Here is a 14542-nt window from a genome sequence, read left to right as displayed (position 1 = left end):
TATCTGTGTGTATCAGTGAGAATCATACTGTCAAAGACATGCTGGGTCTGACCCAAACAGCTCATCAAAGTCTGGGTTTCATCCAAAGAGAAACAGTCATAGTATAGCCTTGAATGTTCTGAATTTGACACCTTGGACTGTTTTACAATACAGTATACTAGCCGATGAAAGCAGCGTCATGCAATCCAAACCAGACAGACAGACAGAAAGACAGACAGACTCACAAAGACATACACACTTGCACTAGCAGGCTGTAATAACAACGGTTTGTTGCCTATAGTCTATTCGATAATATTGTACAACTGAAAAGCTGAATAACACCTCCTAGCACTTTCATGGGTCTAGAGTAGAGTCTCACTTACAATGTAAAATGGGTCTTATTGCTTCTCCAACAGCATTACCCTATGAATTACTTATATTAACTAATCTAGATTCATTGACAATCATGTGAGACTTATACAGACTATTACATTTGGGCATTTAGCTCTTATCCAGAGTGACTTGTGACGAACAGTGACGAGTGACCACAGAGTGCAAAGAAAACAATTTAGTGCAAAGAAAATAACAACACGGGCGTCTTCATCTCAGAAATCCTGCCGGCAGCCATAGGCCCGTCGTGCTGTTCAGCGGACCATGCAACAATAGCCACTCAAACAGGCATAAATCAGTGCCTGCAGGATCAATGTCCCGTTTCCCAGAGGCATGCCACTGTGGCACAACACAATCAATTCCACGGTGCTAAGAGTCTTTGTTCCAATTACCAGGCCATGTTTTCCTCTGCCACAGCAACAGGGAATGGTTCAAAATCACTGCTCATTAAACATTAAACGCCAGTGCTAGATGATCCAAAGCTGGTGTTCTGTAACGACGAGGCCCTAAGGTTAAGGTTCTGCTCTCTAACCATGCCTGTGGAACAATTAGAGGCCAACCGTTGCCAATCCCCATTTTGGAGAGTCCAAAAATAATTTGAAAAAACTTGGTTAAAGTTTCTATTTGAGAACATTTAACATACCGGTATAAGAAAACAAATAATCACAATTAACCTTTTGATCAAAATAAATACCTACATAAATGCAACTTTGTTTTATTTATCCATTTAAGCCCTATTCAAACATCTTCAACAGTAGCAGATCTACAAGCTTATAGATCTGCTATTTATTTAAACTAGACCGGTGCCCGGCTGTAGAGCACCGAGTCTGTAACGACGGAAGTTGGAGATCCATGCCCCACCCGGCTATGCAATACCCGTTGTAACCGTGTCAGAGTACCCGTTCCACGTCTGTGTCCCTTTTATGCCGATATATGGATATTTCAGAATCTGTCTCTCTGTGTCACTTTATTCCTATATATGGAGTTCTGTGTCAGTCATGCCCAAATATGGACTGTTGTGATGTTAGAACAGGCCAGCTCCATATATGGAGGCGGAGCAGGACAAGGGCCCTGTCCAGAGCCCAGGCAGAGGCCTTTTGTGGCAGTTCTTTGGCGACACCGGGCACTGCACTCCCTGTGGGGTGTGGAACAAGTGTGTGGGATTTGAAGTCTGTGGGGCGAACGGTTCTCGAGTTACATGGATTACAGAAGTACACACACACGTACAGAGACGTGGTGCCTCGGATATCTGCCATTATTGAACAGGATGAAACCAAAGCCAGCATCATCAGTTATGCTTATGGTTTGCTGGATAGGTCCATTCCACCCTGCCGGCTAAAAGTGTAAAAGTCTAAATAGGGCCATTAGTAGGGCGGGGGGGGCCCCGACTCCCCAGTGCTTCTATAGAGCAGCGTGCTATGTATTAGAGCCATCCATGGAGATGTATTTGGCCATGTTGCTGGGGTCAAATCCCAGGTAATTCAGTTAGCCCCCCTGTACACAGTGAGTGTGTGTGTGTGTGTGTGTGTGTGTGTGTGTGTGTGTGTGTGTGTGTGGTGGTTATCCATGATCTCATGGTAGGCTGGGATGGGGTGACGGGATGAGACAAGTAAGTATGAAAGAGGAAATGGATTCCGTACATGGTGGGTCAGCCGCGGGCGTGTTTATTTGTGTATGGGTGTCACCGGAAATAAATGGCCACTGCCATTTCAAAATGTAATTCCTCAAGAATCCAATCTCACACGTGGAGGGTTGTAAACAAGCAAAGTGTCCATTCTATCCCTCTGAGAATATTCCAGAATTCCCGAGGGGGGGGGGGGGGGGGGAAGAAAATTACAGTGGAAGTAAATGCCCTGTACTCATCACTATCGACAGCATGTGGTCTTAAAAGTGACATTTGAAGAGTAATTATAGAAAGTGTTTAATATACCACAATTACAAGGCAATATCCCAGGCTTAAGTGATTAACCGTTCAAAATTGAATTGAAAATACAAGACGATACATTATATAATAAAGTATATTGGTCATTATGTGTAGTGTGTACACTGTGTACAGAATGTTTTGCGTGTGTGTGTGTGTGTGTGTGTGTGTGTGTGTGTGTGTGTGTGTGTGTGTGTGTGTGTATTCAAGCATGCTTGATGTATACTGTATGTATGCGAGGATGAATATGTATGTACTGTAAGTATGCATGGATGTTAGGCTACAATGGATGCACAGTGCACACAGGCCTCAGACTCACCCATCATCTTTAATATGCTCTGATCCGTGCTGTGCAGCTCATGCATACATTATTGAAAAACAGCAACTGCAGCAGTAACTGCAAGGCCTGCTGCTTATTTGCTGTTGAAGAAACAAACACAAGAAAATTGCAATCACTCATATTTCTTAGCGTTCAAATAAAGTCTTTGAACGGGAATTTTGTACGTATTCATTTCATTTTTAAGTAAGCCTGAATGAGGGTGCAAGACTTTTCACAAGATCCCCCCCCCCCCTCCCCTCGCCTCATCACACATTAATCTGGTGAATTATTTATTCACTATCTGCAGACAGGGGGATTGCTGGCAAAGAGTGAGCAGAAGGAGAGAAATGTACTATGTGGTGCCAGGCGGACTCATATCAATGTAGTGTTACCATGTATAGCTATATGCACAGAACTGCATTGGCTAGAGAATGCCTCAGACCTGAGCAGTGTTAGATAATTGACTATTGATGACTTCATCTCTCTCCCTCTTTCTCACTGGAGACGGCTCGAGCTCAGTTTCACGGCTTGCCGATAACGGTCCCTGTCAGCTAAAAATATGCCCCACTCAGCAGCGCTAAAGCTCCTATAGCAGCAGAATGGCTTATTGCTTTCTCTTTGCTTTCATCTTGGTCCCACTAGCTGCCCAAGACCTAAAACGACGATCCGTTTCAAATCCCACTTACTCATTGCTGCCCATCAATTGAAAGACTAGCCTGCGTCGATGAGTATCTCGAGGCCATCATGGTGGTGTAAATTGATTATGTGGGTCAGTTGATTTAACATCAGTCACACAAGGATCAGAGTAAATAAATAGGACAAAGTTTATTACCGTAGGTTAAAAACTGGTGAGAAAGATCTAACCATCTAACGTGAGATGATCTGACAATAGTGGCTAGAATACAAAACATTATAGCCACTGAATTGGCATTCTCTCTCCATAGTGCTGCATTCTAACTACAACTTGTATTCTGCTGCCCTCTTCTGTCAAATCTGTGGAACTACAACTGCATGTTGCTGTATTCACCGAATTACTGAGAACAAAGATAACATACTTGATCAATACGTCAAGTGAAAATACAGCTCCATTGGTGATAGGTGTGTTGTTTCATGTGTTTGCGTGTGTGAAGACACTTTTATGTGAAGCGTTGAGCTATTATCTGCACAGACATTATGAACTATGAATCCAGGTTTATTTAAGACATTTTAATTTAGCTAGTCACCCAGCACAGCGGATTAAATTCAAAATAATAAGTGGCTTTCATTTATAAAAAGCTTATCTTTATTCCTTACTTTGATAATATTTTCTCTCATGGTCACTCTCTTACAAAGAGTGTGCACAAAAGCCAATCTAACATGAGAGGACACAAGGACAACGTCAGAAGAAAACTATTTAAAACTTCAAGCCCTCTTATGCATATTTTTTGCATAGCTAAATTCACATTCTTATTTTAAATGTGATAATCTATGAATATGTAATGTAATGGTTAATACACAAATGGGAATACGGTATGAGACAAAAACAAATGTATATGTTGTACTGTAAGGCCCAGTTCAATCTTTATAAAAGAGACATTTGTAAGACGTTTGTAATTAAATTGAGTTGTGATTATGATTATTATACAAATTCACTATTTTCTTAATTGAACCATGTGATAAAGAAAAGTTCACATGAATTAAAAAAGTGATCCATGTGAGTATACAAAATAATTCACATGAAGAATTCTATGTTATTATGAAAAAAATACATGTAATATTCACATTGACATGATATGTCTGTGGTTTTAGTGTTCACAAAGCAGTACCCAGACAGAAACCTCTGTTTTTTTGTATTTCAATGAATCCGTCTTGCTTTCACACCACCAGTAAGTCAGTCGGGGGAGGCTTCAGAGGGATCTGGCCCAGGGTGAACCTCTTGGCCCCAAACTGAATCAGTTCCTCCGGCGTCAGCTCGCTCCGAGCGGTGAAGAGGCAGTCTGCCGCCCCTCCCGTAGAACCTGCCACCACAGCAGGCGCCCCGAACCCTCCGCTCGTCTGTCCAAATACACTAGGAGCACTTCCCCCCGTTTGCGACGCGCCAGCACCGAAGCCGCTCCCAAACCCTCCACCTGGGGCGTTGGCCGTCGAGGAGAAGCTGAACCCAGAAGCGGTCCCAAACGCTGAATTGGCCGTCGGTGCTTTGTCTGCGGACGGCGAGGCGAAGGAGAACCCAGAAGCAGAGGGAGTGGAGGAGGACGAGGCCATCGGGGCGGAGCCGAACCCAGTGGGAGGCTGTGTGGGTGCCGCTATGGCGCTGCCAAATCCTGTTGAAGCCGCCGAGGCCGCTGGGGCGCCAAACCCTCCACTAGGAGCAGCAAAGCTGAAACTACTAGCCTGTGCTGCAGGCGCTGACGACCCAAAGCCTACATTGACACAAAGGTTTTAATGTATCGTTTTTTTTGGGGTTTTTTTTGAAAAATGTTTAGATAGAACAGAAAAACTGGGGGTAGAAATATGGGAAACGCTATCAAAATTAAATAAACCATCACTATCACCCAAATAGGATGATTTTGTTTTATTCTTACTGTTGGAATGAATAATACACACCTTTTTCAACATCAACCAGTACTTACATTTTAAATCAATCACTGATGTTCTCCTTTATGGAGTTCGCTCAGAGGATTTGCACAATAAACAAGCCCAAAATGACACACGCACGCACAGACACTTCCTTTAGCGATAAAAGCACTCACTCAATTGCTGGCACTTGAGACATAGCTCTGAAAACATTGGGGCTATTAACACTACGTTGTACTGGACGATCCTGGTGTAAACAAGTCTTAGTGCTTTTTATGGTTTCATCCTCGTAGCAGTTTTTGTATTGGCTTGAGCTTTCTTTTGAAATGTACCCGTTCTAAATACTATGAATACAATGTGCAATCAATCAATGCGGCTACAAGCTACTGTGCTGTTGTTTGACATGGTATTTTATATTTGCTTACAGAGTTTACTGAGTGCTTTGGTGAACGTGCTCTATCAATAAAGTGGATTGGACTGGCTGTTCTTAGCAAAGAGAATGTGTAGAGAGAAAAGAGGAGGGGGCCTAACATAGAGCCCTGGGGGGACTCCACCGGTCAATTAAGAATATAGGCTTTAACTGGCTAACCCATTTAACACGATTATAATTAACACGTACCTCCACTCCCAAAGCTGGATGTAGAGGATCCGAAAGCAGCTGCTGTTGTTGTTGCAAACCCCCCGGAGGATTCCTGAGGGACTGGGTTGTCTAACTCTGCAAGCTGACATACACAAAGGAACAAGTATTACTGCTTGCTTGCCTATTCTGCAAATGCCTTCTAAATCAGTAGTTAAGACACACTGACACTGAGCAGATGTACAGTACAAGCTCAGAGTGTGTGTGTGTGTGTGTGTGTGTGTGTGTGTGTGTGTGTGTGTGTCCGTCCGTGTGTCTCACCATAGCACCCTGAGTAGTTGCATTCATAGCTCTCAACTCCTGGACCCTGCTTCTCCATTGGTTGACTAGTTGATTAATACCATTAGCCTAATGTCAGAGGAGAAATATATCATTAATATTCAATTATCGATCAGCTGTCTGTCGCTACTAATAGGTCTTATATCACAAGGAGTTAATACATCTGAGAGACGTGACATGGCAGTGCTAGCTAAGTATGCATCATTATCACTCAACACTCGTTCACCAAAAGTATTGGAGTCAATCTTTTCTCCAGCACACTACTACTCATGCAAAAGGCAGAAATGGCTTTTTCAACCCCACTGAACTATTTGAATTCAGATTTTGGTATCGGGTAAATTCCCTGACGACCATGTTCAACTTTGGGCTTGGCATCAGCATTCCTTCTACTAGCAGTAGTAACCTGTGCAGCCCTGGCTTAGACAGTCACAGTTTTCTGAAAAACCCATGTTTCTATGTCAGTGGTGCTCAAACATTTCATGTCAAGAACCCCCAGAAATATATGTAATTAACCGCGGGCCCCAATCTGAAAATATCTTGTTCCAGGGACCTCCCCCAGAAGCAAAGATTTGAGTTAAAAACGTTCGCTCTGAAAGAATATATATTCAAAGATTTGCACCACATTTTCACATTTAAAAAAAAATAGCAGATCTACAAGCTTGTAGCGCGGCACTCAGTGCCACACTATGAGCTTGTAGTTCTGCTATTTTTCAATAACTAAAGTATAACATGATGCTTAAAACATCAAAAGGGGTTCCAAACTTCCCGCCCAGAATGGGTTTAAAACTCACGTAGCTCTGTAGGTCTCCTGAAGCTCTTGTAATGTTGTAATACTCCAGTCTCAGTTCTTCTGGAGACAGATCTGAAAAACCTGTAAATGGAACACAAACGATCGCAGTTCATCGTCAAGTCTTAGTGACTGTGAATTCTGTATTTTGTGACTACAATTATAAATAAAAGATTCACATATTTAACCCATTAAATAAGACCCGAGGCTAACTAAAACTGTCTTCTAAATCCTATCCATTTCTGAAAAATGTATGTTGAGTAGTGCTCAAAATATTTTCATGTCAAGGACCCCCAAAATGGTATGTATTTGGCCACAGACCCCCCCATCTCAAAATATTTTGTTTCAAGGACCTCCAGAAACAAAGTTTGAGTAAAATAATGTAAAGCACAAAGTGACACGCTATGATATATCTGCTATATATATATATATATCTGCTATTTTTAAATAGCCAAAGAAATCTAAAATGACACAGATGCTTTCCTGATTTGAAAGGGTACCGTAAACACTTTTTTTTCAAGTTAGTGTAAAGTGGCCCTCTTGAGCAGACCTGGAGGAGACCTGTCATTGATCCAGGCAACAACGCCTGCGTTCCTCGCTTCCCGTTTGATGCCCTTAATGCTAAATATTCTTTGACCGTTTAATCATCACAATCTCTCGTGTAAAGACCTTAATATTGTTCACATTGCTGTCAGATGGAAACCTTGTATCACCAAAAACTGTTACTTTTCAAGAAATGATCAAATAGAAATGTGTAATGGATCCATTGTCGGATTCACAACATGCTCTACTTTTCATTGGTTCAATATTTATAAACCCCACAGACACACATAACTAGCAGCAGAAAACAGATGACTTGATAACCAACCTGATATGTTCGGCTTGTGGGCGGCATAACACGAGAAACCCCACTGGCCTGAAGTCTCCCAACTCTCCATGTCACTTTGAATGACCTGCCTGGGTGAGATCAACACGTCACGTACACATAAACACTGTTAACAGCAAAACCATTTACTAATGGACAATTGTGGTTTATTCTATTCTATTTGTACACCCCAAGTCAAATTAACACTCAGAATGTTATGTATCAAATTGGTTCTAACCTTATACAACATTAAACATTTCTCTGTCATGATAACAAACTTCTAGGATATGCTTGAGAAATTGTGTATTGTGTTGAGAATAATCACTGGCAACCCAGCCTGTGGTATAGTCACAATATATATACCACCGCCTCTCATATGACTGATGAGCAGAGGTTGACACTAAGGGTTGCCCACCTGCCTCTGGCAGGTGAATAAAAGATTTGGGCAGGAGTGTGCTTTCAGGTTGCCCGACCAGGCAAGTAATCGTTTGAGAGTGGACGCAACCATCTATAAACACAACACCAGAGTGGGATGTAAAATAAGAGCACTGTTTACCTGAATGTGCTGTTTTCGCTGTTGCTACATTTAAGAATATAAAATAACAAGTGTGAATGCTTAGTCACATTCATACAGGAGGAATTTGTCATTAAAATAAATTGGTATGACATGTTTTATCACACAGCCCCCGAAAGTAAAAAAATAATTACAAAATAATAGTGTTAAATTCGGTAATTCAATTTTTACCCACACTTTTATAATGGACAATTTACTTTTCGGGCAAGTGGGCATGACCTTTGGGCAAATAGAACATGACCTGTACTTGCCCGACAGGCAGTACAGGTCCGACGGGCAAGTGCCTCTGAGACCTTAGTGTCAACCCCTGTTGAGATTATCATTTGAAACCCATATCCCTACTATACTGCACTGCCAAAACACACAGACTTACAAGGTTTTCTCATTCTCCTCCCCTCCTGCTTTTCCTCTCCCACCCTTGTCAAAAGTGTTGGGAGTGCTGGTCAGTGCCGAAAATCTATTCTGACTCTGGGAGGAGAAACTGAAGTCGTTGCTCTTGATGTTTTCTCGTCTTGCTCCTCCTCCTCCTCCTCCCCCTCCTCCTCGACCCCAGTCATCACCACCCTGAGACGAGAAGGCCGATGGCTGTATGTAATTCCCTCCACCCCTTTGAGAAGGGTTCACCCATACTCGGTTCCCAAAACCTGAGACAGAGAGAGAGAGAGATCAATTAATAGCAAGGAAAGCAACTGTTGAGTAGCCTGAAAGGGCCATTCACAAACTATAACTGCAGCCAGCCAGCCAATTGGTCAATGGTCGTGGCCCTTGGGCTTCACGTCCTCACCGTTTGGCATGGCCCCCTAGCATATCGCAAAAAACGACTGCATGGTTCAGCCAGAACTGCATTTTTTTACATGAGCTGTACACAAAGTACACTTCACATGTACTTGGAAATTCTAAATTTCTTGTTTACAATCATGTTCTGGATGTTTTATTGTGTCTTACATAGGTGCCTCGAATAAGCCACTTGGGCTTGGGTTTTGTTTTTATACTGTGCAAAATAAATAAATACTAAACTTACACTGAACATACTGCCACCAACCCCTTTTCCCCCTCACTGTATATGTTTTTTTCCCATTTTTACCTCTGCTATATAGAGGTGTATATTTGTACGTCTCTAAATGTTATGATGAATTTAATGAAAATGGTGGACCCTCTTGTAAACAAGTGTAATGCTTTTATGGTGTCGTCCACTCACAGTTGACAGTTTTTTAGCCCCTCTCGGAACCCCGTGGGTCAGCCCAATCGATTCGTGCCGAACCGGGCTACCCGTGGGGTCCCTGTGCGTAACTGTGTTTTCGTATGTAAATGTTAGAACGCAGACATAAATGCCGTCGGATACGTCATGTCTGCGCTGTTTGAGGGCTTCTGTTCGTTTGAGTTATTCTGTTTATGTGAACTCTAGTTTACACCGGACACCGCTGCGAATTTCCCTGTGCTGTGGAAGCCGTTAAGTATTTTTAATCTGTGTTTGACCGATTTGGAAGCTTTGATTCCTCTCTTCCTTCCTTGTTTATTTACCGTTTATTGTACCGCCTCCCGTTGCGGGGTTAGCTTTTGCGTCCCTACGTACGTGCCTCTGATCTGCTCTGTCATAGCTATAGCCACTAGCTAGCCATATAGGCGGTACAATGAGGTGTCAATAAACAAGGAAGGAAGAGAAGAATCAAAGCGACCAAATCGGTCAAACAAAGTAAAAATACTTAACGGCTTCCGCGCCACAGGAGATATTCGCAGCGGCATGTATAGGTACTTATACTTCACATATTCAGAAACCCTCACACGAAAAAATGTCGTCAAAGAGCGCAGACAGGCGTTATCCACGTTGTTTATGTTTTATGAATGTCCGCGTACCAGGTGGCAGGATACTGCTGCAACAGGACCCAATGCACTGGGTCTAACAAATGTCAGAAACTTCAGTAGCATTGGGTTCTGCTTGGAGGGCTAGGTTCTGACTTGTGGGGCAGTTTTTGTAGGCTATTGAGTTGTACTTGAAAATGTACTGTAATTCTGCAAACTGTTAATACATACTTCAATCAATCAATGAATCAATCACTTGCATGCGTTGCTTTGGATGGCTGTTAAAGTAAATTCAAAAAGTAGCAAAACTATTATCCCTGAACTTACCACCACCACCTCCTCCTCCTCCTCTTTGCTGTTGCTGCTGCTGATACGAACGGGTATTGTCATTATATCCATTATATCCTCCACCTCCTCCTCCTCCACCTCCTCCTCCTCCTCCACCTCTATATCCACCTCCACCTCCTCTATATCCTCCTTCTCCTCCTCCACCTCCTCTATATCCTCCTCCTCCATCTCCACCTCCACCTCCTCTATATCCTCCTCCTCCATCTCCACCTCCACCTCCTCTATATCCTCCTCCTCCATCTCCACCTCCACCTCCTCTATATCCTCCTCCTCCTCCTCCTCCACCTCCTCCTCCTCCTCCCGCGGGGTGTTCATTCCAACATTTGTCGCCGTAACGACAGCGGCCTTGAACGAAGAAGTTGCACACCGGCATGGTGTGAATTTAGACTCGTGGGGGCGACTCGTGTAGTCTTTATTTTACTGAAGTGTTGTCGTTCTTCTCCAAAAGCCCTCCATGTTGGACTGACTGACTGTCGTCGCAAGGTTTCTACGTCATCACCACGCTACAAGAGGCGAAACTATGAGGCGAAACTCCTCAAGTATTTGGAATCATCACTAGATGGCGCAGCGGTAGCGCTGTAGACCTCAAACACGCACGTATGCATTTTATTATAAATTATTGGTACAGTTAAACTGCTTGGGAATAAAACTGCTTGGGAATAATCACATAGGTAGGCTACATGTGTACATTAGGAACAATAACATTGAGTTAGTATGTTATAACAATTTGTTTCGATCATTTTATTATTATTTTATATTTGCATTGGACTATTTCAGTATTTTATTATAAATTATTGGTACATTTTAACTGCTTGTGCACAATAGGAACAATAACATTTCGGTGGTATGTGATAACAAATTTGTTTATATTTTTTGAGTAGGCAATTTTTTATTATGTTTGTATTGGAGTGAATATGCATAATCAAATATTTCCATATTTTATTATTCATTATTGGTACAGTTAAACTGCGTGGGAATAATCCAATCCAATCCAACTTTATTTATAGAGCACATTAAAAAGCAACAGAGTTGTGCTTTACAGTACATAACATAACATAACAAAAAACACAAATAAAAGTGCACAAAATCGTCAAAAACATATTATAGAGATACAGATATACAACAGGGTGGAGAAAAACAAAACAAACAGTAAAACAAAAAATAAAATAAAAAATCTCACTCTAGGGTAAAAGCTTGGTAATAAATAAGTGTTTTAAGACGGGATTTAAAAATAGGGATGGGGAAAGTTTTACAGAGACGGGGGAGTTCATTCCAAAGTAATAATCACAGAGGTACATGTGTACGCCAGCCGACGTGGGTCCCATATGATTTAGAGGTGGGCTACCTATATATGGGAGCCAGCTGGGATACCTTTATGGGACCCATATGGAAATGTCAGTGGGCACCAGATGGTTCTCACCTGGGTTGCCCGTGTGGGCTTTAAGTGGGTTCTACCTGGGTCCTAGGTGGGCCCCACCTTGGCAATTTGGCAAAATGTCAGCAGACAAGCCCACGTTGGACCCCACGTTGAGAACCACATGGCAAGATGGCTGGCTGGCTATGCGGATGGATGGATCGGGGACAGACGGACAGATAGACCGGTGTGGGTACCGTTTACCCACACCGTATTTGAGGGTGGCATCACTTCCTTCCGGTGTGATGCCACGCCCGCAAGTTTTTACGCGCGATTTTCTTGTAGTCATATTGTAGTCCTCCTACGTTACATCCGGGTCCCAGCTGCTTCTCATTGTAAATACAAAATAGCTACATATGAACGCGTGAATATTTTTATTTTTATTTTTTACAATAACGTTATTTGTCAGAAGGGAAGCCATTGAGGGTTAAATGGGTCTTAATGCTTCCAACCCGGATCTCTAAAATGGCAGTGTACTCGGTGGTCTAGTGGACTAGTCATCTAACTTTGAGTCCTAACGTCGTAACTTTGCCTGTTCAAACCCCGTTGGTAAATTTCTAACAACACGGACTACTTATTTTTGTGAGATTATGGTTAGGGCTAGTTTGACATGCATAGTGGCATTTCTATCTGTAACTGCTCCTAAACCATCTTCATCCGTGGCAGAAATAAGACAACGTCCCAACTGATATCACTGAGGGCTTTTTATTTTCCCAAGCGAACGTGTGAATGTCCTTGTTGTAACTGTTGTCGGTCAATCATGACTTCCGGGCCCAGGCCGTAGCGTAACGGTCTGGGCACCGGACTGGTGATCCAGTCGCGGTGTGCCGCGGGTTCGACTCCCGGACCCGACACGGCCCTTACCGCATGTCATCCCCCCATCTCTCTCCCGTTTCCTGTCAGCCTACTATCTGTCCCTTCAAAAATCAATAAAAGGCGTAAGCCGCAAAAAATATATCTTAAAAAAAAAAGAAAAAAATCATGACTTCCGGATTATATGTAAACAAACACCAACAATTAAACACAAACAAATACACGATACAATGGCAATATAACTTTTACAGACACAAACAAAACTGGAAACATACCGTATGCGCCTTCTGCACAGATTTTTAGGAGTTCAGTTAAGTTCTTGTTTATATTATTTTCTCTCTTATCTTTTGTGGAGACTCTGACATGAGAGAGCTTTACCTCTGCTCTGTTTGTTCTGCTCTAGCCTGAGCTAACGTGTTAGGTTTCTGGTCTAGAGGGGCGGGTCGCGGCTCAGATTTGCGCACGCCCTGATTGGATCTCATCGATCTGTCCGTCACCCCCGGCCCCTCCTCTCCCCCCTAGTGCAGCGCTACGTCACATCATTTGGAGCGACGCCCACCCGGAAGGGTTGACTCCCACTTTTAGACCAGAGCGGCCAATGCGTTCCTCCAGGCTTTCAATTTTTGCACCAACAAAAATGAAAGCCTGGTACCGAGGCTAGTTCTGCTCTAACATGCCCAAGACCCAACAGGTGATTTAAATTAGGTGATTAGAGCAGGTGAGCCTAATTCAACCTGCCCATGAACCAGACAGACCACAAAACCAGAGCACAGTAGATAGTAAGGGCATATTATCAGGTATTTGACCAATCTGGGAACTAAATCGTTACCAAGAAAATTCTTCACCAATGTGTTTCTAAAGGTGTCTAATAACATGTACTAAAAGTTTGAAATTCAACTCCCGGGGGAAATTGAGTTATTAGCATAATATGTGACCATACCCATAACATCCTATATAAAACATTCTTTCAGTAGCATGTGACATATGAAACTAGGGGGTTTCATGATTCTGAATCCATTCCAAGCATTAGTTTTGCACAAAAAACACTCCTTGGGAGGAAAACGGCCATAGCCGTCATCACAAACGTGATGAGGTCAGCACATTTGGTCAAGTGGATATGGCCTAATTTAGCCCAAGGAGTGTTTTTCAAGAAATCCATTAGATTTTCAATAGATGACGATTCACATTGACCTTAAGGCTTTGTTGTGATTCAATATACTTCCAGTAGAGGGAGTGCCAACCTAACCTTCAGAACCTCTGTTCTGAACTGTCTGCAGGCCACACAGAAACCCTGCACTAAAAGATAGTGTGAAGATTTCCTACAGATTAATAGAACCTTTTGTGTTTATTTTATATACAGCAGTGGTTCCCAAAGTGGGGTCCCTGGACCCCCAGGGGTCCTTGAGGCAGTCCCAGGGGGTCCCCAGCTAAATTATAGTTTGGAACCAAATGGGCCCTTGTGGGTCTGTAATTCTGAGAGTTAAATTAACATTGATTTTCAATACAAATTGGGGTCTCTCAGAGATAGAAATGCCATTAAATGGGGGTCCATAGCCTATTGCATATCAAACTGAGGGTCCTTGAAATTAAAACAAATCTCCTATGGGGGACCCTGGCATATCTTTTCAAATGGGGGTCTGCAGGGCTAGTGTCAATTCCTTGACATGAAAAAGTTTTGGAACCACTGACAGTATATAATGTCAGGTGACATGCCAGTTAACACAATTGCTGTTAAAGCTAAAAGGTTCAATCCATGCAAAAAGTAACCCCATAAAGAACATTACCCAGGTGAGCCAGATTCACTAAGCTGTTTGCACTCACATTTTGGGTGTAAAGGAATTTTCCAAACTTCCCACGTTA

At 42.6% G+C, this 14542-nt stretch overlaps 1 protein-coding gene across 2 annotated transcripts in view; it reads right to left on the bottom strand.

Annotated features, from left to right (window-relative positions):
* Positions 1-3415: 3415 nt before the first annotated feature.
* Positions 3416-14542, bottom strand: part of nup42 (nucleoporin 42) — a 48198-nt gene continuing 37071 nt past the window's right edge. The window contains exons 1-7 of one of the 2 annotated variants that reach the window (XM_083774872.1): positions 10666-10906; positions 8681-8951; positions 7737-7825; positions 6873-6952; positions 6064-6150; positions 5785-5887; positions 3416-5011 (exon numbers count right to left, since the gene is read on the bottom strand). In XM_083774872.1, the coding sequence (XP_083630998.1) occupies positions 4464-5011; positions 5785-5887; positions 6064-6150; positions 6873-6952; positions 7737-7825; positions 8681-8951; positions 10666-10828 (1341 nt within the window). In that variant the 5' untranslated portion in view covers positions 10829-10906 and the 3' untranslated portion in view covers positions 3416-4463. Of the gene's footprint in view, positions 5012-5784; positions 5888-6063; positions 6151-6872; positions 6953-7736; positions 7826-8680; positions 8952-10665; positions 10907-14542 lie in introns of those variants that run through there. The other variant, XM_083774873.1, reaches the window with a different exon arrangement.

This window comes from Protomyctophum parallelum (assembly GCF_964188405.1).
Source record: "Protomyctophum parallelum genome assembly, chromosome: 1".
Taxonomy (NCBI): domain Eukaryota; kingdom Metazoa; phylum Chordata; class Actinopteri; order Myctophiformes; family Myctophidae; genus Protomyctophum; species Protomyctophum parallelum.
This window is presented reverse-complemented; position numbering and strand designations above follow the sequence as displayed.